Source organism: Uloborus diversus, chromosome 9, assembly GCF_026930045.1.
Source record: "Uloborus diversus isolate 005 chromosome 9, Udiv.v.3.1, whole genome shotgun sequence".
NCBI classification, from domain to species: Eukaryota; Metazoa; Arthropoda; class Arachnida; order Araneae; family Uloboridae; genus Uloborus; species Uloborus diversus.
The window spans coordinates 75,290,968-75,317,967 of record NC_072739.1 but is presented as its reverse complement, the minus strand read 5'-3'; the positions used below and the strand labels follow the sequence as shown (position 1 = coordinate 75,317,967).

The 27,000-nt window shown below is 35.7% G+C and overlaps 1 protein-coding gene across 1 annotated transcript in view; it reads left to right on the top strand.

The window, feature by feature from the left end:
- Nucleotides 1-26,443, top strand: part of LOC129229231 (mothers against decapentaplegic homolog 6-like) — a 52,494-nt gene extending 26,051 nt beyond the window's left edge. Inside the window, exon 4 of the mRNA XM_054863494.1 lies at nt 25,908-26,443. Coding sequence (XP_054719469.1) covers nt 25,908-26,443 — 536 coding nt within the window. The remainder of the gene's footprint in view (nt 1-25,907) is intronic.
- Nucleotides 26,444-27,000: the final 557 nt, after the last annotated feature.

Below are 27,000 nucleotides of genomic sequence, written 5' to 3'. Positions count from 1 at the left end.
GAAAGAAGGCTTAATGCATCTTAAAAATATCGCAAAAAAAACAAAAAAAAATCAAAAATAGATAAAATAATTAAATAAATATTGAAAAATTAAAAATTGGAAAGTAGGGTATTGAGATGGGGAAAAATGTCTGTCGGACTGTCTTGTCTGTCTGTCTCCCCCTAATAACTGTTGAATGAATAGTCCGATTCAAACAAACTTTTTTTTGTTCGAAAGATCTCGGCGAGGACACCTCATTCCCATATTTCACTTTTTGATTTGAACTATTTTTTTGTTCAATTTTGAACAGTTCAAAAAAACTTAACATTAGCGCCTACGGGGAAATTCAAGGCAATTCCGAACTGTGAGGCGAATTTGCTTCAAACAAACTTTGTAGGAAAAAGCTTTTGATGAAAAACTTGTATATAAAATATCTTTTTGATTTGAACAATTTTCCGTTCAATTTTGAACAGTTCAAATCCTTTAACATTAGCGCCTACGGGGACACTGAAAGTCAATGTAGATTCCGTAGTTGAAGGCGGATTTTTTTCAAACAAATTTTGTTCGAAATAGCTCTTGATGCCAAACTCCAGACTTCGACTCCGAGAATTTAGGGGCACTTGACCCCGACTCCGACCCCTATGCCCGACAATTAATCGGACTTCGACTCTGACTTCGGAACTTTGGCAAAAATTTATTGACTCCGATTCTTAGATATTCGACTCCGACTCCGCAGCTATGTTTTTGACTGTGAAATAATTGTTGTTGATCTGACTTGTTTTTATTTTACGCTAAAGTTTTAATTTAGGTATTCAGTTTTCGGCGAATAAACTCGAAGTCATTTATGTTTTTATATAAAGATATGCGCGGACGGTTTTTTTTTTTTTTTTTGTTTTTTTTTGCATCTTGTTAACACCTTTCCCCCGCAGGCTTTATTTGCGCATGGTTTGTTCGGGTATACTGTAAATACAGTAAAAAATTGTATGAAGATCTTTGGATAGGTTCTGGCAACAACATAACATTTTAAAACGGAGAAACACGAATATTTATTGTAAATGGTACGGAAACTTTTTATAAAACTTGGTATATTCTATTGAACTTTTTATCAAAGTTCAGTTCCATTCCAGAGTGAAGGGAGTTTTGACAGGTGATGTAGTCCAAAATTTGCCATTCGCCATCTCTTTACGCCATCTTTTTTAACTTTCTGCCAGCAAGTAGAGATAGAAATTCTAATTCGAGGAATAGCATAGTTTCAGCTAATCAAATATATTGCAAGTGACCCTTGTTTGCGACGGTTTTTATCCTGATCTGATTAGTCACTTCAGGGTGAAATTTTCTCTGCAATCTGATGGGTTTTTTTTCCTCTAAAAGCAATCAATCAAATATAAGATGCGTACATGATAGCGCCAGGTTGTTGTTATTTTAAAACTTGATTTGTTTTACATTACGTTGAATACGACTTAATTATGTATGTTCGTGCATTTTATTGTAATTTATTTTTTAATTAATGGTTCATGAAAGATTTCGTTAAGAGTTACATTTGCATCAATTTTACAATGATAAAACAATCAAAACTGCAGCACTGATATTGGCAATGGTATTTGAGAGACGAATTTTTTTGCTGCTTACTTACACCAGTTGCGTTTCGTAACATAATTTTTTTATCATGCTTTATTTTTGTGACGAGATTGGATACTGAAAACCATTGTAAGGAGCTTTTCATAAATGATGTCACACTTTTTTTCCATATTTCTGACACCCCCTCCCTTTGTCACTAAGTGTCACACTTCACCTGACCCCCTCCTCCCTTTGTCGCAGGTTATTTTTCATAATCATATTATTATTAAAGAAATGCGTTATGTCATACTTCTCACTCCTTCCCCCTCTCCCCCTTGTCACAAACTCACTATTTCACGCCCCTCCCCTCACAGCTTGACCGTCATTTGTGGAAAAGCCCTAAGCTAAAAGCATCTAACTCCCTATTGATTGTTTCAGACAATTTTCTTTTTCAAATGTTTTGCATTTTGCTTGTTAGTTTTATTCTTTTTTAGTTACAATAAAATTGAATTCATTTGTCAAAGATTACCTTTTATAATGTTTTAAATTTTTTTTTTTTGAGATGCAAGTATAACTACAGACTCGCAATAAATACTTCTTCGTTTTAGTGCCCTTGCTTAAAAGAAAAATTTCCTCCACCCCTGAAAGAACTGAGAAATATACATACGAAAATATGCTTTGTTCTTACTCACGTATAATGACATTAAATAGTTTTAATTTTAAGTACCAAGTCAAGTCACCCGTAAAAAGAACGAAAACCTTTCGATACAACTCACGGTAAATATAGTAAGGCTCTTTCTTCAGGTTGAAAGCCTTCCCGTGTTATCTTCCCGATTCGTTCCATTTCGACAGGTAAATTACTTTCCGTTCCAAACATTCTCTTCTCTTCCCTCCGATTTCGAAATGGACTCGCCTATGTGTGAAGTGAGCGAAAGAAAGAGCGAGCGACAGAAGGAACGAAAAAAAAAACTTCTCTGGAGAGCTTTTCTTCAAGGAACATCATTAAAGGTGACCCCAACAAGGGGTTCAACTTTCTTTCCCGCCCAACCTAATGCTTCCCTCCCCACACATATGCTGTTCTTTCCTTTCGACTTGTAAGTTGTGCCTACGTAAATAGTTATTGAGTAGTATTGTACATTAAATAGATCATTCTTCCTTTATTTTACGTAGTGTGAGTCTTACGTTGTGCCGAATGAATTTTTGCTTCTAAATTTGAAGGCGGTAGCGATTTTTGCAGGACATGAATTTTAATGTTTTACTCTACGGTAATTAAAAAAAAGGGGGGGGGGACGTGTTCCTATATACAGTAAACTCCCGATTATCCGCGGATAATCCGAATAATAGTTAAAAAACGATACTACTGTATACAATAGCTAAAAAGTATGAATAACATTCACACATACATTTAAATTTTTGTTAAAAACATTGCTACATTCCATCTACTAACATTGAATGCAAAAAATATACGTATGTAAAAGCTAAAAACGAACAATAACACAATCATAAGTTTAAAAAACATTTAATGATTGTTAAAAAAAAAAAAAAGTGAAAAGACCCGCGGATAAACCGACCGCCGATAACCGGGAGTTTACTGTATATGAAATGAGATCAGTTAAAATATACAATTCATGAAGTCAGGGAGGGAGGAGGGGAACCAAGGTAATAAGTACTCTAATACGCATTGAAAAAAGGCTTAAGTTTTCCAATGCAAAATAAATAAATAAAAATAAAATTGAATTTTTCTCTAGCAAGTATTGAAAAAAAAAAAAAAATAATAATAAAAATCGAAACATTAAAAAAAAAAAAAGAAGCATAAAATATCCAATCCAAAGGAAGGGGGGAGGGGATGAACTTAAGCACTTTTTTTTAATGTGTGTTAAAAAACCAGACAAAAATATTTATTACTGGAGTTAGAAACTTTTTTTTCTATAAATTTGTCTCGCTATCACAATGGATCATGCGATTTGCTTCTATTTTTGTCAATAATAGAGCCAATGTCAGCCACGTCAAGTAAGAAAAAGCTAATTGAATTAGCAATTTAAAGAAAACTAAGCCACTTTTACTATTTTTCAATACTAGCCGACGAAGTCCACATTTTTTAAATGTCATCAATGACATAGTGTATTAAGTTCTTTAAACATTTGCATCATGCGACTCCTAAAACTTTTCAGATTCGCGGCACCCTTTGAAGAACTAGAGACTGAATTTCCGTGAAAATATTCTATTACATTTGTCTACGTATGGGCCCTTCGCGTCCTCTCCTTACGTCACCCGATTTGGGAACCCGTGACTTAAATTAATAACAATAGAATAAAAAACAAACTACTTAAAATTGATAAATCTGAAAATTGTTATCTTACATGTGTATAAATTTTGTATTTATTTCCCAGTGTCAAGAAATAATTTAATGGGCGTTTAAATACCCCCCCCCCCCCCCTTAAAAAAAAAAAAAAAAAAAAAAAACTCCCATCTCTTTTAACTGGTAACACTCTAGATCTAGACTCTGTAAAAATAAATACAGAATGAAGTTAAGAAGTTAGAAAATAAAATTTCCGATTATAAAAGAAATAGTTGGGTTAGTTGTCAGTAAGTAACCCAACAGTCCACTCTTTTTAATCAACTTCGGTGGATTGTTTTGTTATATTTTCCTGTGGTAGACCCATCCCCCCTCTCTCCAAGACAGCCCGTTGGGATATTCTGCTTGACGAAATTTGTAGATTCTCATTCGATTCGCAAATTTTATATCGAAGGGGGGAGGGGGCATGGATGATGTCCGTGTAAAAAAGCTTAGTAATCTTTTATTCTGTTATGTTTCGTAGTTGTAGGTATGAATGGAATGGGGTCGTTTCCAAAATTTTAAAAAGTGTTTTCATTCTGAAAGAGCATGCTTAAAAACACAGGATCTGACCATTTTTTAAATAATTTGTTTAAGTTTAATATTCTTAAAAAATTACTTAAATCGGCGCGCTTTCATTGTTTAGGCTTCTGCCGATGACATCACAAATGATGAAATGCCATTCAGTGTTGCCATTCACAGAGCAAAATATTTAATTCACATCTTTACTCACGTGTATTGGCAACGATATGGTTGGAGCGCACAATGCGTATTTAATTCCCTTCTTGATTATCATAACGTAGGAAACGCAGTAGAAAGATGCGGCAAAGTGCATCATTTGTGACGTCATCAAGACCACGCCTTGTTTGCAAAAAACGGACATTTTAAAAAATTAATTAAAAAATAACTGTTGAGAAAATATTTTTTGGGTCCTTTTTTTTTTTTTTTTTTGGCTTATTCTATCAATTTCAGTAACTAAAAATAGTTCTTTTGATTGAAGGAAACAACTTCATTGCCGGAGCAATGAACTACATTTATACGTGCAAGAAATTTTTTACCACAGCAGAAAAAAGGGACTTCAAACGACAATTTTATATCAAGGACAATAACTCAAATTAGTTTGGAATAGCCGCTCACTGTTGTTGGCACGAAGTAAAAGCAAAAAATGTGTCTGCCGCCTATATTAATTCCTCAGAAATAAATAAATGAATCTATGAGTTGAAGAACGTTAGGAAGTGTGTCAAAAGTTAGCGCGTTCTCTGCTACCCACTATCCCTTTCAGAAGCTTCATGGCGCCGTTCTTGCTGGTAAACAAGGCTTGTGAATGAGGGGGAGAGAGGGAGCACTTAGGATTCTCGGTGCCGGACCGGCCCCTTAGGGTTGTCACACTTTCAAAACTTTTCGCTCGCCAAGTCTGCCAAGCCGATTCGCCAAGCTCGGAACTTTTTCGCATGCTAAAAATAGTTTGAGTTTTTTCTTCTTTTTTTTCCTGATTGTTGTGGATTTGTGTTTGAAGTCTTTGTTATGGCTATTTATTGTTCAGTTTTATTCTCGTTTATCTGGAGGAGCAGTGAACGTTGGATATTCTAAAAATGTGTGTTTGCGTAGTCGTTTCCTATTGAAATATTTTTTTGTTGAAAATACAGAGTTGTAACTATATATATATATCGTTTTTTGCGCGATACTAAAAAAATATTTTTTTTTTTGTAAAAAATACCAAGACTATTTATTTATTTCTTACTATTATTATTTTCAAGTGCTGTTAGACATGAGGTCCGAACGATTGATTTCATGACGTTTGATGACGTCATTGGTTAGTGCGGCGAGTGTCCATGGAATGGTTTCATATGCAGTCGCTTAACCGGTGCTTAGAACGCTCCTGGTTACTGGTCAGTAACCGGTGCGCCCGGATTAACCGGCTGCACTATTTGAACATACCCATTGTCCCTTTATTTTGGGATGAAATCCGAAGTTGACAACGATAATAATTTTCCAATGAGTAAAAGCTTTTTATAAAAACAGAGCATAATAAGTTAATCAAATTTAGCCAAACAAATAGTTGTTTAAAATTAATTTAATGTTTTTTGAGGTGGATTACTCTTGATCTCGAAAGGCAATGTCAGCCTAGTCAGAAACTAGGGACCTATCTCATGGGGAGCCCCTGCTCGGAATTTGAGTAGCATATATTTCACAAGTTTTATGCTGGGAGGGGGGGGGGGGTCCAAGCGACCAATTTGACAAAGGGCCCGCCTTGGCGGCCTTGCTATCTACACATCCAACTTTTAAGAAAATATCTATGTCCTGCTGTGGCATACTCCCCCCCCCCCCCCCCCCAGCGTAGCAAGTATTCAAAAGGGGTTGGTTTTTTAGAGGGTTGTTCGTTCTCAATGCTGTGAATAAATGGTTACTAATTATGAGCGTAAACAAGTTACTGTAGGAAAAGAGGAAAACTTTGAATGAGGAATATAAATTTGAACAATATTTACGTGTTTTTTGCATTGGCCAGGACTTTTTTAAAAAAGCTTTTTTGTTTTTACTGTTGTAAAAACCCTGACAAGCGAATCCGATATTAATTTTGCAGTTCAATGTTACAAATCTCTCTGTACCTCAGAACTAGACTAACCGTAAGTCCATAATCTCGACTTGACAGGAGAAAGGAAAATCATTTGTGTGTCTGGCGCATGCAAAGGATAAGATTTTCTTATTTTTTTTTTAAAGAATTACATTTGCATGGCTCGATATGAACTAGGATTATACCTACAATGCAGTAATAAGCAGAAAATTGCAGTTTTGGGGTCTGGTCAGTCTGACTCTGATTTACAGAGTGAAGTTATTATTTTAAATAATCCTTCACAGTTAATTGTTTTAGGACTTTTTCCGTCATCTGTGGTCAAATTTATCAGTTTCCGGGACGTGAAGTAAAACGGTCGGAACATCGGGATATTGTCTGAAAACCGGGACGTCTGGCAAACCTAATAGTCATAAGTAGTGACGGAAATGTTTGCCTTTGCAATCACCAAAAAGTTATTTTAAAAAACGGAAATAAAAGTTTATTACGCGAAACTTTCCAATTTTTGCCAGTGTTCATGTAAGTACCTCGAAACGCGATCGAACAAGGAAGCAGCAGCAAGAGAGAAAATGGCGTGAAGGCAAGCGCTAACTACGTGCTTCGACTCACGCCCAGCAACTTTCTATCGAGAGGTCACCCTCTTTTTTTGTGGAGAGATTTTTTATTTGTTTATGTATTTATTTCTCCAACCCTGTCTTTTTCTTTATTTATTATTCCTTAATTTTCTCCCATCCACTTCTTCAAGTGGCCTAAAGTTTTCTTTTTCTTTTTTTTCCTCTCCCCTTTCCGCTTCGCCAAAAGAGAGTTCTCAAAGACGCCGCCGTCAGACGGTTTTGGTGGGTACTCTTTTCACTTCCTTGCTTTTTTTTTTTTTTTTTTTTGAGTGTTGCATATTTTGGGCTATAGTCGCGTTCTTTCTTCGGCTGGATGATTGTGTACTGGAACACTGCAAATAAGTGAAGGTGTTGAAAGAATTTAATGCATGTTTCAGTAACTATGAACTCATATGAGAATCGTATAATTGAAGACGAATAAGAGGCATTCCACGGTATTTTTGACATTATGTAGAGTCCGTAACGTGACCTTTTTTTGCCATAACTTTTTAATTTACCGTTTGATTTGCAAATTATTTTAATATTAGCTGGTGTGTTGGTAGGAAAAGATCAAAATAAAAAATTTTGCTAATCAAACAGTAAATTAAAAAGTTATGGCAAAAAAGGTCACGTTACGGACTCTATATAAATGTCAAAAATACCTTGGAATGCCCCATAAGCGAGAAACAAGTGAAATGATCGGTTCACAAAAGATGACAACGACGCTGTATAAGTCAGTCATATACGGGAGGGGAGGGGGGAGATGCAGATTGCGTATATGAACATTTTGGAGGTGTTGGTGCTTTTATCTCTTTTTGGGAGGTGCCGCTGTTAGTTGAAATGGGCATTTCTGGTTTTAGGAAGTGTAGATGAAATAATTTAAGGGGTCTAAGGACCCTCAACCTTCAAAATTTTCGACTTTCTGGAAAAAATATATGTTATGCATATTTTAATTCTGAACAATTTGATACCTTATTTATTAACATACACCAAAAACTTTTCGAGTTATTGTAAAAATGCGTAAACTTTCCCCGTAGAGATTAATGTTAACAGCAGCTGTTTAAGCCTCTTTTTCTCAGGTGCCGGTTTCTTCGGTTTTCTCGTTTTGCGCGCATAATATCTCAGAAAGTTTCTGATATATTTCCGTAAAAATTTTCATACTTGTTTATCTGGTTTATATTTATGGCCTGAACCTAAATTTGTTTAATTTTTTTAAAATTACTTATTTATTTTTTGAAATTTTACAAGTCATAATCAAAAATTTCCAAAACTTTGGGCAAAAATATATATATTTTTTAACATTACCTTACATTTTTAGTTAAAATTTATGTTCAAATCATAAATATATACCAGACAAACATGTATAAAAAGTTTTACGGAAATATATAAGAAACTTTCTGAGATATCATGCACGCAAAACAAGAAAACCAAAGAAACCGGTACCTGAGAAAAAGAGGCTTAAACAGCTGCTAATAACATAAATCTCTATGGGGAAAGTTTACGCATTTTTACGATAACTTGAAAAGTTTTTGGCGTATGGTAAAAAATAAGGTATCAAATTGTTCAGAATTAAACTGTGCATAACATATATTTTTTCCAGAAAGTCGAAAATTTTGAAGGTTAAGGGTCCTTAGACCCCTTAAATGCGAGACGTATGAATCGTGTGCTCTTTTCTTTTTTAAATTTTAGTTTAATTATTCACGAACGTTATAATACTCTAAGTACTGATCCTCGGTATTTATGAAACTGAGTTATTAAGTAAACAAACGCTACTTGTGTACATTTCCCTCTCTGTTTATCTATTTTACTTTAATAGCAGTGCAAAATAGTGTTGAGTTGTTGAGTCTCACCCCGCCTCCCCGCTTTCTTTGAAAGATGCTGTAAAAAAGTAATATAGAAATCAAAAGGTAAATAAATCACGCCACACAATGGTTATAGATAGGATTGCCAGATTTCTTAAAATATTCAGCCGGTACACCGGAATTATCCCCCACTACGCTAGCGTAGCGAGAATTCAGAAGGGTACATACCCCTGGTTCGGTTTTTGAGTGTTTTAAAGGTTAGTTCATTTTGAATGCTATGAATAAATGATTACTAATTATGAGCCTAAACCAGAGGTAATAGCTCGGCTCCTGGTCTGGATCAAAAAATCAGGGGTTTAGTAAATCATGAGTTTCCCATCTTATATCAGAGGTTCCCAAACTTTTCCGATGTGCGGCACCCTTTGAAAAATGTAAATTTTCTCATTACACCCCATTTCATTTACAATATATGATTACATCTTCACACCCATGCGCACGTATACAATATATTATACAGTGGACACTTCACAGCACTCCTCTTCAATTGGGTTGCTTCCGAAATTTTATTTTTTTCTGAAAGAGCATGCTTAAAGACGTAGGATTTAAGTATTCTTTAATCAATTTGACGAAGTTAAATATTTTTTAGCAATTATTTCAATCAGTGCGCAGATTAAAATTCATTTTTTACGCTTCTGCACATGACATTACAAGTGATGAAATGCCATTCGCTGATGCCATTAGCGCACGGCGCAAGTTATCATAACCTGGCAGCACGGTTGACAGCAAAGCGTAAACATTTAGCTCGGCAGTACATCATTTGTGACGTCATAAAGACAACACCTTATTTCCAAAATCGGACATTTAAAAAAATATATATATTGAGAAAATAAGTTTTTCTGGCTGCATGTTCTTTTTTGCTTATTCTTTCTATTTCAGTGACTAAAAGTTATTCTTCTGACTGAAGGAAACAACCCCATTCTTGTGGCACTCACTTTGGGAACCCTTGTCTTATGAAACAAGGTAAAGGAAAATCTGCTATCCCAAATCTGGTTCCCCATTGGATGATGAGACGAATTTTCCTTCGGTCAGATGTTTCTAATCCGACATTGAATGACGGATTAGTGGTCGTCAACTGCACATTATTCATTATTCGAGGGCATACGTATTTTCTCCCCGTCTGTTGTTGTACAACTCACTGTGCCGCCATCCTTGTTTGCTGCTCTTATGCCATAACAAGGAACTGCTGCATTTTTCTGAATCGATTCTCGAGTGGCTGCACGAAGAGGATAGAAGGGAATAGCCACCGGGGTGGAGAAGAGGGTGGTTGTCGTGGCAGAGAGTCAATCCACTTGAGGCGACGGCCCGCTTCAAACAAGGTCAGCATTCAAGAAGTTTGGCGGGGCGGGCCTCTTGTGCGTGTTTGTGCCACGCGAAGAGATTCTGTGGGAAACCACTTGTGGGTTTTTCATATTTTTGAAGAGTCGTGTGCTACTTGTATCAGCCATAAATCGTTTTTTCCAAAACCCTCATGTAAATATAACTTTTTTGCGAAACTTCTTGGTGCTTTTTATTGTTTCTTCCCCCCATCTTGGGGATTTTCCTGTAAGTGGTTACATAGCCGACCGCAGGTTAATCTTGACTACAAAACCGTCGTGTTTTCAGACCTTGTAAATGTTTCGAAAGGCGGAATCGTACGTGAAAAATGGGGAGGAGAAAAAGAAAAAGTAACAGCGTGTGGGGAGGGAGAGTCACCTTTTTCCTTAGACTGTTCCTTAGACGTTTTCCCCCATGACTTTTTTTTTTAAAACTAGACACCAATGTGACAATTTTCTCATTTTTAATGTGGAATGGGATCTTAGGCTCCTTCAAAACCGTGTGCTCTTTACTTTGCTCTATTAATTTGTTATGAGCACGCACTTCATTTCAAATTTAGGTGAATTATTACTTTTTTGATGGGAATTCTGACACTTTACGTACTATAATGGGATCAGAAGACTAGAGAGCTCCCACACTTTAGTCAAAAATTAAGCCCTGACCTTGTCTGAAAATTTTCACTGTATATTTGAAAAAACTAAGGCGAATTTGCAAGTTTCTAATTGAGATTATTAACCTTTTTTTTTTCTTTCTGTTATGTGACAATTATTAGGATTTTTATATGGGTAAAATAAAACGCTTTTGACAATCTTCATTTTGCCTTTTGGAGCCAGAATGGTGTAAATCCGTAACTTTGATTTTGAGAAACTTTATTGCTCACAACAGTCAAAAAGCTTAAGCCATTAATGGACTTAACTATTTGTGCTTCGAAAAGCTCAAGATATGCGTGTACTGCTCTTTCGAAATCTGTGTCCTGAAGCAGTAGTATCCTTTGTCAAATCTGGCAATGTTGGTGCCATCTAAACTTCAAACTTAAGTCGTTATAAGCCCTAGCCTTCTTTCCAACTCGCGAATATGCATAATTCTAGCAACACCATAATCTCCTTTCCGTGTCTCTCGGGCTCATTGGGAAGCTCCTAGTGGAAAAACAGAAAGAAAAACCTGGATGAAACAGCTAATCCATTGTCCTCTTATCAGCAGCACTTGCTCATACCTCTAAATCTTTGATGAAAAAGAAAGATGTATCTCACGGGTTGGCGGGAACAAAGAAAACATCTCTGCTGTTGATGCCGAATGTTGGCAACCTCTCTAGCGATGCCAACAACTCATGCAAATTTTTTTTATATTTGTAACTCGACTTCTGGGAAGCCGAATATTTGGCATTCGCCGAGTTTAGTGGCCAACCTTTTTGCCAGGAAGTTATAAATTTACTTTGGAGAGTTTTTTTTTTTTTTTTTTGAAGATTTTTTTTGTTTGTGGTTTATCTTGACCAATCGGTGATTTATTTCTTCATCGATTTAAATGAAGGCTTCATTCTTCAAAGAAAAATTTCCTTTTTTCTGATTATTATTACTTTTTGATGAACTTTTATTTAAATTTGCTGGATACGTTTGCAGGCCACATAAAGTGTTTAGTAAATTGATTGCTAACAGCGTTTTATTTTAACTTGCAAGAAATTAACGGCAAATGTAAATAAATCCTCTTAGAATATTGTCTTCTCATGGAGTGGAGGGAGACATGCAGAACTTACATGCTGGACCGTGGTGGTCTGATCGGTAAGGCATCGGACTAGTGATTGGAGGACCTCGGGTTCGATCCTAGCCTGGTCGAAGATCCACCGTCTTCATTAATGGAGACTGGGAGGACGTAAATATGCTCGTGGTCACAAAGTCTTCCTAGTTAAACGATACCTCTGGCGGGTGCTGAACCAGGGATTGCTCGGTTTCTGGTCTGAATCAAAAAATCATAAATATCATCACGGTCCCATCCAACTGGTTAAAAAAAGTATGGGAACTCTAAAATATAGATTTCAGAACTTATGTTCATACTTTAAATAACCAAATCCGTCTTACTATAAGTCCTGATAAAACCAAAGCATTTTTGAAAAGCACATGTATTTCATTTCTGTTTCAGTTTTAGCGTTGTATGTCTGTATATTATCGACCCTCATCAGAAATTGTTAACCGAAAAATGAAATTCGACTGTTTCAGGGGCGTCAGAGAGGGGGGAGGGAGCTCACACTCAAAAATTTCTTTCTTCAGCGAGCCAATTCTGCCTGACGATTCGGCAAAATTTGGAGTTTTATTTGACAGAACTACCATCGTTCGGCGAAATTCGGAGTTCCGTTGGGGAAATTGAGAATTTCCGTCCACCCTAAAATTTGAGTTCAGGGGGGCCCCTGGTCCCCTGATTTCTTAGTTCTTTCCTGATTTTTATTTTCAATTTCTTGCTTAAAATTTCCATATTATATCGAACTTCTTAAGATAAAAGTCGGGTTGACGACCTGTTAAGGTGGCAGTGGAACAGGCGGAAGCTCGTCGCCATGTGCTACCTACACCAGGGAAACCGAACAAATAAAAAAAAAAGTCTTGCAATCTAATCGACCCATCCACTGTTGCTGCGAGTCGGGAAAACACCTTTTCGCGGCGGAAAAATCGATTGAAGCACACAGTCAGCCCCCCTACCTGCGATTCGACTTGGAATGGAGGAAAAACCACTAGAGAGGAGGGAGTAGCAAAGGGAGGAGCTTCTTACCTTAGTTCGTTGGAATGCTCTGTTCCAGGAACTACAGGCTGGCTATTGTTTAATGATTTCTCTTTGACGCCGAAGGCACTGAAAATATGGAAATTTCAAGCAAAAAGGTATTACCCAAGGAAGCAACCAGTAAGGTTTTCTGACATAGGAGTTTATGGCACCAATTCACCCCAGATATGATTGTGATATGTACATGCGTGTCGCATGTGTATAACAAGAATTAAATGGGGGGGGGGGGCATAACTGACGTTACCTGTACAGAAACTATCTATCATATTAGGATTGGCGATATGTGTTAACCGGATGGAATTCCCCCCCCCCCCCCCCCCTCGTGTCCATGGGTACTCGAGTACTCTGTTATAAGTTGCTTCGTTCCTTTTTATGCAGTTTCAAATTTTGCTTTTTTTTTTTTTTTTCATTCAAATTTTCGAAAAAAAAAGGCGATTAAATGTCCCGTCCCGTTGTCTCCCCACATACTGAAATATTCCTTTTTCTGAAGAGGTTAAACAGAACACTGAATGATTCAAACAAAAGTCTCTTAATGGAACTGTTGGAACATTTTCAATCAGATGAATTAAATCATGCATAATTATTCAATGTATTTTATGTTTCTCCGGGTCTATGCGCTCACAGAAAGGTTTTCCATTATGACTGATTTGTTTACCAGCGATGATAATGCACAGTTGTAAATTGCAGTTCCTAAAGCAATGTTGATTTGTAAAAAATATATACAGTGAAACCTGTGTAAGTTGACCACTTGCGGTGCAGTACTTTGGTGGTCAACTTAGACAGGTGGGTCAACTTATAAGGGGGTAATGATTTTTTTTTTCTTGTCATTTCTTGCACCATGTATTCATTTTTTGACTAATTGACACTTATTCTTTCTGTTCAACTCACTTTCATTGTTTAGCATTACTTTGAAACAATAATTTAAAATGTTATTTAAATATTTTTAGAGATTATTTTCCCAGAAAGACACATAACGTGTCATGCAAAATTAAAATTTCAATAAATTGATCCAAAAAAAAAAAAAAGTCTTATTGTTTATGAAAAGTTACTCATTTGATATTAATAGTTCCTAAAAATTCATAGCTAATCAAAAATTACAAATTTTTCGCTTTATTTTTTTCTCATATACATTTATAACCTCATGATGATCTACTCAAACTCAAAAGGAGGTTTAGTTATGCTGCTGTTTCATTTAGTTGGTAAAATGCTAGTCTGACATCAAAAATATTCTTGGAAAGCTATAATAATAATAATAATAAAATAATTTGCTAAATAAAATTTTAAAAAATAAACCAAGTGGTCAACTTACAAAGGGTTTTTTACAATACTCCAAACCAAATTTGGTGTTCATTAGTGGTCAAGATAGAGAGGTGGTCAAGTTACAGAGGTTTTCCTTCATTATATAAGATAGGACTAATTCCGTTCCAGACAAAAGCGGTCAACATAGACAGGTGGTCAACTTACAAAGGTGGTCAACTTTACAGGTTTTACTGTATATATATATATATATATATATCTATATATATATATATATATATATATATATATATATATATATATATATATATATATATATATATATATATATATATATATATATATATATATATATATAGGGTGTTATTAAAATTTGCCAAGGTATTCATTCTTATTTAAAATCAGCACTAAATGCGAAGCAAACTTAAGCATTAAAAAAATTACATCAATTCGGTTTGTGTTTTTCATGAATTAAAAGAAAAGACGGGAGGGGGGGGGGGGGCGCTTTTATTTCTTCCTTTTTTCAAAGTATACACGTGCAGAAACGTCAAATTTGTAAATGTCTTCTTTTTTTGAGTTGAAAAAAAAGTGGTCACCGTACGTATATAGCAACACTTTAATCTTTGAGATAATTATTGAGGTTCCATGCTATTTTATTGTAATATCCAAGTTAGGTTGACAACCATATTTCCGGGCAGCTGACCCTGAAATTATTATCGTGTTACATGAAAAAATATTAGCAGAAAATAAAGAGTTCCATGTGAACCACTGAAGAAGTAACGACCACTCGGCAATCGTCATTAAAAGTGGTTTGTCAGCTAAAAAAGCAGAAAGAAAAATGGAGGGAAAAGAGCTGCTTTTTAAGGGCAGTTAGCGGTATACAAGAAGGAATGATTCCGCGGCAGAGAACAAAGCCCTAAGGGCAGAATAATGGTGCAGTTGATGGGGGAACGCGCTATGTCCGGAATGCGGGTTGCCTTGTCTTTCGTAATAAAACACGTGACTCAGAATACCTATGGTCAACCCTCCACGATGCATGGAATTTAATGTTCATATAGACTTTAATTTCTAGGAGTGATTTTAGGGTGCATGAGTTTTTTTTTTTTTGAAGTATCCAGCTCAGCGTGTTGGATTTAATGTACTGATTTCTTTTCAGAATATGGCTAACACTGTAATGTATCGTCGATATACCTCCAAAACCCGTTGCATGCATTTGTATGAATTGTTCACGAAAAAACGTTTAGGGCAGTGCATGATGTCTTTTTTTTTCTCTCAACATAATCAACGCCCCCCCCCCCCCCCCACACTTGTTATATGAGGCAATGAGAAGCAAAGGGATAAGTGGACATTTTCAAGTTTTGAATAAAACGCGTTTAAAGATAACGTCCTAGGTAGGTTTTCATTGGTAGCAGAATATTTTCCCCATAGAAACTAATTTCAGTACAGATTAGAGTTATTAAAGTTTGAAATTTTTAATTAATTATTCATTAATGGCTGGAAAAGAAAAAGAAATGCTTTTACATTTTTGCAAAGAAAAAAGTACTAAAAGCAAGGAAGTTTTAATTTCTAGGGAGGGGGGCTTGAGCCCCTCCCCTTGCCCCCCTATATGGGTGCTTTTGTACTGGTTAGCTCCATTTTTTTAAATTTTGCCACTTACATCCCTTTGCTTCTCACTGCCTCATATGTCTTCACACTGTATTGCATAAATATATTGTCATTAAAAATGCTTTCGTTTCAACCGAAAAATGTGTTGTTAACAGGGGCGTCCCGAACGTTTTTGAAAGGGAGAAAGTCTCAATTTACTGAAAGAAACTCCGAATATTAGCGAATGATAAAAACGAATATGCACGCGTAGCTTCATTTATTGCGAAGATACATTAGGCGTCGTTAAAAACTGCACTACTGTTTCCAAATTTGCCGAATCGTCGATTTTTCCGAACGGGGACAAAAAGTGGATAAATTTCCAACTTATATCCAGCGCCCTCTCCGAATTGGCCGCCTGAGGCAAGGGCCCTTGCTTGGTCTCCCCCTGCCACCTCTAAAGTCGCGCACTGATCGTCAAACAACACTTGCTGAAATATGACTTTTTTTTTTTTCCAATAATTTCATATTGGTGTTAAATTAAAATTTAATTTAAATTTTACACCATAATAATTTGGGTTTTTTTATTAGTTAAATTTGTTTATTTATCAATCATTAAATCTCTTTTCCTTCCTGTAAAAAATAAAATAATAATAAAAATGAATAAAATAGTATTATAATAAAAGTTGATAAAATAGTAATATAACGAGCTGATGTGTGCATCACATGACTTCCTTTTACTCCAATTTAATGTCATTTCCCCATTATTCGCTATTTTAATGTGATTCAATATTTATTCTCTAAATATCACCAACAATGGCCAAATTGAAACCAAAAAAAAAAACTCCGCCAAATTTGTCGCCAAGTTGGCGACAAAACTTGGCGACCAAAAGACTGGCGATATATCGCCAAGTGTCCGACAAATTATAACGCCACTTGAGTTTACATCGAAATTAACAATGATTTCCCCCCAAAAAGGTGCAAAAGACCCCCTTAGGAACATCCGAAAGCAACCAAAAGGGGAGGTGCACAACTAGACCCCACTACGAGTCTATGTACCAAATTTCAACTTTCTAGGACATACCATTTTTGAGTTATGCGAGATACATACGCACATACACACATACGCACATACATACAGACGTCACGAGAAAAGTCGTTGTAATTACCTCGGTGATGGTCAAAATGGATATTTCGCGTGTCTATACATTCTTAGGCACTTTTCCGCATGTGGTCGAATCGAAAAAAAAACTCAACATTCATTTGGGGGTGAGCAAAATGGAAATTAAGGGCGATTTTTGAGTGAAATTTTTTTCGCGAATACAATACTTCCTTTTTTGTAAAAGGAAGTAAAAATTAACAAGATAAAAATGGACAATAACGATAAAATAAAAATAAATAACAATAAAATAAAAATTAATAATAACAATAAAATGGAAAAAAATATTAAAAATAAAATAAAACAATAATATAAAAATAAAAAATAACAACAATATAAAAAAAAACATAAAATAAATAAATTAAAATTGGACAAGGGAAAGTTGCGAACGCATTTCTAATAGTTGTCCCAGGGTTTTTCAGCTCGAATGCTAACATGAGCTTAAATATTTAAAACCCTGCAGCCTGAGACTTTTCACATTGCGTGTCCGTCAAAGAGGTGTTCTCATTTTTAGGAGAAAGATCTCACGTCGTAAGGGACTTTATTAATCATCGTTTGCGATCAATCGCGTTTTCTAATTGCAAAATATCCCAGCCCAAATGCATTGCGACATACTTTCAAACACCCATTGTTGTGACTCTCTTCTCGCATTCCATATCTATGAATCGTTTGGAGCCGGCAATAGAAACAATGCTTCGAAGGGATGGTGCGAGCGATAGACAGTTCGGTGGGCGGGGTGAGGTGGCGCCCGTTCTGCTGGAGCCTAGACACTCTGGAGTCGGTACTGTTTTAGTGGTTGGCAGACTGTCACCGAAAGTTTTCGCCAAATAAGTCGTTTCTTCTCAATGGAGGCCGAGAGCGTAATTTATCAAAGAAATAGTTTTGATGAAAGTGATTTTTTTTAATGGCGCGCTTCGTAAATGTATTATTTTTTTTTACATGGCAATAATGCTATTGTAAGGCAGAAATATTGAATTCATAAGACTTTACACGACGTAATTTATCTTTGTTAGAAAAATAATTTTACTACCCAGAAGTTGGAACTTTCAATGTGTTTTTAATGAGCGAATTACTACAGGTGTAGAATGGGGTCGTTTCTAAAAATTTAAAAGTATTTTTTTCTAAAAGAGCTTGCTTTAAAATATATAATTTGACTAAGTTTTAATATTTTTTAAAAATTACTTAATTCGGTGCTCTTTCCTCGTTTAACGCTTCTGCCGATGACATCACAAATGATGAAATGCCATTCAGTGTTGCCATTCACGGTCCAAAATAATTAATTCGCATCTTTACTCACGTGTACTGGCAACGATATGGTTGATAGCAAGCGTAGCACAATATTTAATTAGCTTCTTGATTATCATAACGTGGAAACACGTTAGACAAATACGCCAAAGCATCATTTGTGACATCAAAAAGACCACGCCTTGTTTGAAAAATCGGACATTAAAAAATAACTGTTGGGAATATGAAATAATTTTCTGGGTCCATATTATTATTTTTATTTTTTGCTTATTCTATCAATTTCAGTGACTAAAAGTAGTTTTTTTGACTGAAGGAAACAATCCCATTAAACACTAGCATTATTGAATAAAACTTAACTGCAAGTACTCCAAATGGAAAAGTTTTGTCTAAAAAACTTTAGCCCTAAAAAGAAGTCTTACTTTCCCCCTCCACGTCATTTCTACCAAAAATGATATTCGAAAAAATTATTTTAAAAGTCGCACAAACATCACTACATTGAAATATTCTACTTATCTACATTTGAAATTATTTTTAACGTTTGTTTTGTATTGTTGATTGATTTATGGAAAATCATTAAGTATCACTTTAGAATTTTAGCATCCCTGTGATATTGTTCATCGTAATCATATGTATATTATTTCTCAAAATTGTCACTATCAAGCGCGAATGCTTAGCACGGCTCAGCTAGTATTTTGTATTATTGTAAAAGGGCATTTTTACAGTTCTATAATTTATTTCCTGTGATGCAAGAAATTTTTATTGTTCCATATTTGCTGTTTAGATTTCTAGTGCAAAAACTGCAGGAAAAAGGGAAATTAGGTTTACGAAGTTCCAATCTTCCCCATTCGTTCGAAATCACCATTTCGTCTAGTTTGACTTTCGATTAGAAAAAATAGTTTTGAATACCGTTAATCCTTATTTATTATGAAGCATACTTACAGGATCTTTTTTTTATAGGAGGGACTAGAGAGATTTTTGCATTTCTAGTGACCTCATAATAGTGACAAGTAAAACACAATCTTTTCTAATTGTAAAATCGGAGTTAAGGCTTCTTCCTAAGTGGGCTAGAAAACGAAGTCAAACTTTTAGAAAGCTCTTTTAGCAGCTTGGTGAATTGCGCAATGGTCCTTGATTTTTGCAAGTCGTGAAGCTGTCGCCCCACTGGCGACTTTTTGTTGATGGATCTTCTCTTTTTCTTTCGTTTTATTTTCAACGTTTGGCGGCATTTATTTTCGGGAACTCGTAACTTCTCGTCGCAAAGATATTGCGACCCCGAATATGAGTGAAGAACGACCGAAGAATTTCACTTGGCGCCATTTCGTGTTTGTTTGAACTCGTGGAAGGCTACCAGGCCGTCAGTTTTATGACTCCCATCTTTTTAACGTCTTTATTATTATTTATCAGTCCGGCTGTCTTTTGTTCCTGAAAGCTTTTATTGCCTTTCTATTTTCTTTCTATCTACATTCTATTTTCTTTTTTAGCATATTTCGCTACTGGTTTAAAACCTGCACTTCATCTTAAGAATCATGTAACAGTGTATCGAAAAGTACTATGTCTTATAAATTAAATAAACCGTAATTTTATTCAAAATTCGCAGAATAAACAGGGATCGGTTAGGAAAAAAATAGCTTAGTTACTTTGACTATAAGGCGCGCACTTGAATATAATAAGTCATGTCATGAAAACATCCAGTTCGATCTACAGAATATTTCAGAAATTAATGGAACTTATACTTTTAGAAAAGTTTTGTTCTGCTACAATCAGTAGCGTAAACATGGGGTCTATCGCCCCTGGCAAACTTAAGAAATTGCACCCCTTCCCCCAAGGTCGCCCACATTAAAAGTCACCGGAGGTCATTATGACCTCGAAATATATATATATATATATATATATATATATATATATATATATATATATATATATATATATATATATATATATATAATTATTATTATTATTATTTTGGAACATTTTGAAAATAATAATAGCTCTGTTTCTCTAGCTCTTTTTCTTGCGAGGTTTTTTAATTTTTTTAAAGCATTTTTCAAATTCTGTGATCAAAAAAATCTCTTAATTTTTTTTTAATCATTCGAAATGCCGCCTCCCTGGCTGCTGCGCCCCTGGCGAGAGCCACTCCTTCCAACCCCTAGTTACGCTGCTGCCTACAATAGCATTCCTTGGACACTTTTTATTGAGAAAAAATAAGGGGAGAAACATGTTTCACTTTCAATAAATAAATCTGTTCTTTCGAATAACAGTTAAAACAAGAAGTTCTGTCTGGAACTAGACGAGCCTACTTTCCTGTATACCCATACTACTTTCTAGTTCCTGATCAATAATCTCAAAAATAGCTAAAATCGCAAATTTTTCAAACATATTTTTAAAATACTTTAAGCTGATTTCTAGGAATAAAATATATTCCTCACTCATCTAAAAAAATTAAAAAATTAATTTGAATTTTTGGCATCTTGAATTCAAATTATGTTTTTCGCAATCACGAGCGTGTGTGTTTGTGTAGGCGCATGTGTGTGGGTGCTTGGGTGCGTAAGTGTATGTGTATGCATGTGTGTGAGTGAGTGTTGTGTACGTGCGTGTAGGTGTTCGTGTGTGTGTGTGTGTGTAGGAGTTCGTGTGTGTGTGTGTGTAGGAGTTCGTGTGTGTGTGTAGGCGTTCGTGTGTGTGGGACATGGACGCCACCGCCCAGCAAAAGTGGATTTCGGGGGACAGTGCTCACGGCTAAGAGGTGGGGTGCGTGCGGAGAAAAGGACCAGCCGCGCCGCCGCCGGTGGACGGTGGTGCTGCAGGCCTGGTCCAATCTGAAAAAGGCACGGACGCCAAAAACGGTCAAGTGAGAACAATAAGCAATCGTGATTGCTCAAAAAAAAAAAAAAAAAGCAACTTTTAAACAAAGCAGCTAATACACTTTTTTACATTAAAAAAATCTTTAACAGCTTTCAAAACGAAAAAATAATATTTAAAATTAATAAGCTCAGTAAAATAAATACATCATATCAAAAAAAAAATCGTTTCTTTTTCCCCTGTTGCCAAAAACAATTTTTTAAATGAATTAATGCACTTACCAAAATAAATAAAAACAATAAAATTTCAACTTAAAGAAATAATTTTCATTGTCAAAAAAAATCGTCTGAGCATATCTTTATGTAGAAACATAAATGACTTCGAGTTTATTCGCCGAAAACTGAATACCTAAATTAAAACTTTAGCGTAAAAATAAAAACAAGTCAAATCAACAATAATTATTTCACAGTCAAAACCATAGCTGTGGAGTCGGAGTCAATCTCATTTTGGGGTAAAGGAGTCGGAGTCGAATATCTAAGAATCGGAGTCAGTCATTTGTCCTCCGTGTATAAATTTTTGCCAAAGCTACGAAGTCAGAGTCAAGTCGGGGAGTCGGAGTCCGATTAATTGTCGGGCATAGGAGTCGGAGTCAAGTGCCCCTAAATTCTCGGAGTCGAAGTCTGGAGTTTGGCATCAAGAGCTATTTCCAACAAAATTTGTTTGAAAAAAATCCGAATTCAAGTACGGAATCTACGTTGACTTTCAGTTTCCCCGTAGGCGCTAATGTTAAGGGATTTGAACTGTTCAAAATTGAACGGAAAATTGTTCAAATCAAAAAGACGTTTTATATACAAGTTTTTCATCAAAAGCTTTTTCCTACAAAGTTTGTTTGAAGCGAATTCGCCTCACAGTTCGGAATTGCCTTAAATTTCCCCGTAGGCGCTAATGTTAAATTTTTTTGAACTGTTCAAAATTGAACAAAAAATAGTTCAAATCAAAAAGTGAAATATGGGAATGAGGTGTCCTTGCCGAGATCTTTCGAACAAAAAAAAGTTTGTTCGAATCGGACTATTCATTCAAAAGTTATTAGGGGGAGACAGACAGACAGTCCGACAGACATTTTTCCCCATCTCAATACCCTACTTTCCAAATTTTAATTTTTCAATATTTATTTAATTATTTTATTTATTTTTGACTTTTTTTTGCGATATTTTTAAGATGCACTAAGCCATTCACGCTTTTTTCTTCTTTTTCTGACTTTTACTGGGAAAGTAGGCTAAAAAGGAACTCGTTTGCTTTTGCCAAATACTCTTCATTAAATCTGAGGATCGATTGTACTTATAACTATCTTTCATCCACTCTCCGTTAACATTTACCCCTGTCTACACCTTTCCCCTTCTCGGAGAGTTCTTGTTGCATTCCACCTAAAATTGACTAGTAGAATGTTGCAGGGGTAGAAAGAAAAAAAATAAGAGGGACCGCTTTCTCCGACCCCCTGGAAGTTCGTTCTTCCCTGAGGCTCTTGAAGCGTACCTACGATTCTCGAGTTTGTATCTTTTGATAGATTTTTGCCTCAAAAGAATTACTAATACGAGTTGATTTAGGTTTGGTTGCAATGTTTTAGAATAGTTAATTATGAACTGGGTTTTTTCTATAGAAGAATTCAAGATTTCTCTTTCTCCCGTTCTTTGATTCCTCCTATTCAAAGGAAAGAAAAAGAGTAAATGAAGTGAAGTTCACATCTAATCTGTGGTGGTAATCTCTTTGTATCCCTCTCAAATGTCGGGGTTGTTGTAACAATACTTTTCGAGAAGGGGAAGGAGGTTCATTGTCGCCAGACATTAGCTGTAGACAATTGCGAAGTGCTCCCCAAGAAATAGCAGTCACACTTTTGATCTTCAATCTTCTAAGTTTGAGGAATCTTTTCTTTTTGTACTTTGCCAACTTACCTTGACAGCATTAGAAGGGTTGAATGGTTCTGATCCATTAAATTCCTTATTTCTTCAATTCAACTTTTTATTTTTTTTTCATTGTTTATTCGCAGCAGCATTTTCAGAGAAAAAAAAAAAAAAACGGCAGCTTGTCGGTGTTGCTTGATGAAACTAAATGTTTGCTACTGCTCTGCCATTTTTGAATTTGGAACTTATCGCATTTCAGTTGAACATTATACAGTAAAACCTGTCTACAACGATACTGTTGGGACCTAAAAAAAGTATCGTAATGGACAGGTTATCGTTATAGACAGTATGGTTAAACACAGGTTTCACTGTATTCAATCCATTCGTGCTATCAAATAAACGTTTTTCTTTATTCATTAAAAAAAAAGTTCCAATTGGTTAAAAAGTTAACGAAGTGTAATGTAGAAAAATAATAAAGTGTTAGACGTTCTTCTTTTAGGGGAGGGGGGAATAACAGAAAGGTTCTTATTGGGTGGGGAAAGTTATTTTATTAACCTTAAAGGGCAAGCGGAAGTTTGTAGGATGCTGCACATCCCCCTCCTTTTATTGTAGCTTATTAAGGCGAAGAAAGCTGCTAAGTCGAAATTATTTATGAACTGATTTGCTCGTCCGTTGACTTCTAAAGTAGAACACGATGTCCTCAAAAATCTCGCGAGCAGGCTTCTGTTGTTTTGACTTGTGCGTCGAGTTGATTTGCTAGTTTATTTTTTATAACTTTAGTTTACAGAGGTTTTTACTGAGTGTTTCCTTTTCCGACTCTTTCACTCCTAGCTCATTAAAAATTGTTTGTTTATTGGTTAAAGTGACTCATAAAATTGAAATAAATATTGTTATTTGAAAAGTTTTTGTTTGTAATTAAACTACTTTCAAAGCAATAAACATGTGAGATAGCACTTGTGGCAGCTGTTCAGTGAGGGAGGGCGTAATTTTTTTTTTTTTTTTTTTGCCTTCTTCTATTATCCATGCATTGTCATTAAGAGTTAGGCACTGAATTTTATTATCCGGCGTTAGTATGGTTTCCGTTTTACTTCGTGCAATTTTTTTCAATCGCATTTGTAATTCAACTTCCGATGGAAGTTGTGATTACAAATATGGTCTTCAAATCCAAATCAGCAAGTAGAGAATAGCAAATTTTAAGGAGAAAAATGGTGCTTTATCCGAGAACATTCGTCCTGTTGAAAAACGGCTTTGGTTGGAATAGCATAAACCACTAAAAAAAAATACACCCACGATCCGTTTCTATGAAGTCAATAGAAGAATATTTTCCGATTATGTATTAAATAACAATATCTCCTCATCCCCATTGTACTTGAAATGCCTAAACCTGATACTAAGCCCTCTTAATATCTAAGCCTGTATTCATAGCACAGCCAGAATGTAACTTCCGAGGGGGGAGAGGAGTCAACAGTACTTGCCTGTTCAAATACCACTTTAGATTTGAAATATGCTTAAAAATCAAGGTTTCCTAGGGATTGACCCCCGCAACCCTTGATTGCGCCCCTGGCCGTAATTAAAAATGAAAAGACCAGTTTTAATTATTTTGTTTTAGTATCGTAACGGGACTTGTTTCTGAAACTTTTCATTTGCTTTTTTTAAAGTGAAATACCGCATTCTGTATTGATAAAATACCCATAAAAACCACTGATTTCCTTTTTTAAATACAGTGGCCGCCGCTTATATGAACCAAGTTTGTTCTAAACAGTTTCTATTCCATAAAGCGGCTGATTCAATAAAGCTGTTTTTGACGATTTGATTCACTAAAGCGGTCGATTCAATTAACCGGCGTCCATTGTACCGAAAATGTAGTGCTCGCACTATTTCACTCTTGATTGCACACCATAAAAATATCAATAAGTAAAGTGAAAGAACTGAAAAAAATCTGTTTGCTGGCAGAGTAGGTGGCGTTCGAGTGTGAAAAAAAAAAAAAAAGGAAAATATACCCTCAAGCATGCGTCTAGTGAATATTATGAGAATCAATAACGAAATATATGAATCGTACACAGAGGTTCAGTCTGAGCGTCGCCAATGGAAGGAAACTTCAGTTTTTGCAGTCAGTCCACTGTCTATTCCAGTTACTGTCCTTGACCCAAAGCCACTGACGCCGCAGAGCCCAGAGCTTCTCTACCTACCTGGACATATTTTTCCTATACTAGAACCGATTATCTCTCGTGTTCCCTTGCTGTCTATGTAGGCTTGTCACTCGTAGCGCCCTCTATTGGTGCGTGAACGAAAAAAATGATATTCGGTAAGGTACAAAATAAATATTTGGTTTATTAAAATTTTCTTTAATTATCTTGTTGCGGTTTTTTTTTTGCTATGTATTAAAGTTCCTTTATGTTTTTCTTAATGTTGAGCAGAACTAATGTGCGATACATTTGTAAGTTTAAGATATGACTTCTTGGAAAGCACTATTTTTTTTTAACTGCCATTAGATTTATTTGAATAATATTTTTTTGTCTCTGTCAAATAATTATTTCAAATATTTCGTTGTTAATTTTCAAGTAATCTGCGTTTCTTGAGTTGAGAGTTGATGGAATGTTTTATAATTTCAAGCCCTTTTCTGCAATAGAAGAAAAGATAAAAAAAGGTTTAACACAAGTAAAACATTCTGTATCGTATCGAGGTCTTCAGGATTTTAATTAATCATTCAATTTTGATATTTTGGTATCCATTTTTACTGAAATAGTAGCCATATTGGTAGCCATTTTTAATGGCGACTGGCGATCGTTAATCTAGAGCTTTACCACAAGCTACTATAATATGGTTGATCTAAAGAGAAAAAAAAATCTTTCATCCTTCCTTTGGATGGGGGGGACGCAAATATTATGCATGCTTCTCCATTGACAAACTTAATTTTGCATCCCCCCCCCCCAATGTTGTATACTTTCATTTTTTCAATTTATATGTTTGATTAATAATTTATTTTTTGTTTGCAGGTTGCAGTGAATCTCGTCCTTGGTGCAAAATAGCTTACTGGGAACTGTCAAACAGAGTGGGGCGCCTGCTTCCGGTCTGTCAACCTACTATTAATGTGTTTGCCAATCTACCTCATGGTGATGGACTGTGCCTTGAAACACTGTCGAGGTCACGCCTCGCAGATAACTCTTCGGTCTCTCAAACCAGGGCGAAGATCGGACATGGAATTTCCATCTTCAGAGAAGACGAGGAGGTTTATGTTTACAATCGCTCAGAGCACCCAGTCTTTGTGAATTCTCCTACCCTGGACCCGCCCAATACAGCAAAATTAACTGTATACAAGATATTACCTGGTTACTCAGTGAAAATCTTTGACTACGAAAGGGCCAGGTATAACCAAAGGTTGTTGGACCCTTCGCTACTAAAAGATGGGCCTTTCGACCCAAATGCCGTCCGTATCAGTTTTGCTAAAGGCTGGGGTGCAGCTAAGTATTCAAGACGGTTTGTTACCTGCTGTCCTTGCTGGCTGGAAGTGATATTCCTTGTCAACAGGTGACAGAGAAATGGTTGAAGTGCTTATCTAATCTGTGCCATCGTTAAACTTTCTTGAAGAAAGGACACTTTTAGAGTCTTCAGTGGCTTGTTGCTAGTCGAGCTTAGTACCGTCGTGCCATTGGCTGGCCCTGCCGAGGGCAGCCTTAGATCGGTGCCAAGTGAATGAAGTTGATTTCGTGTAGCTGGAAGTCTTGCGATTTGTCTTGGGTTTCTCAGGTTTCTGTTTAATTTGGTTACTTGTGTGGTGCACTTTTTGTTAAAAATATGCCTACAAAATATTAGTTCTAAGAATTGAACTAAAGTCTGTAGTGTTTTCCTAAAGTTTTTTTTTTCTATTTGCCTACTTCTGCAATGAATTAAATTTATCTGTTTTATTTTATATTTTTTCAAATCATGAAATTAATTGGTCAAGGTTTGAAATTTTAGTAAAAATATCAATTGCTCAATTCTTATGCACAAATCAAACATTTTTATGCCTATATATGCACTTCATTTCTGGACTTTCAAACTTTAGCTGTCAATTGTGATACATTTGGGGGAAGGGGGGGGGGACTATTA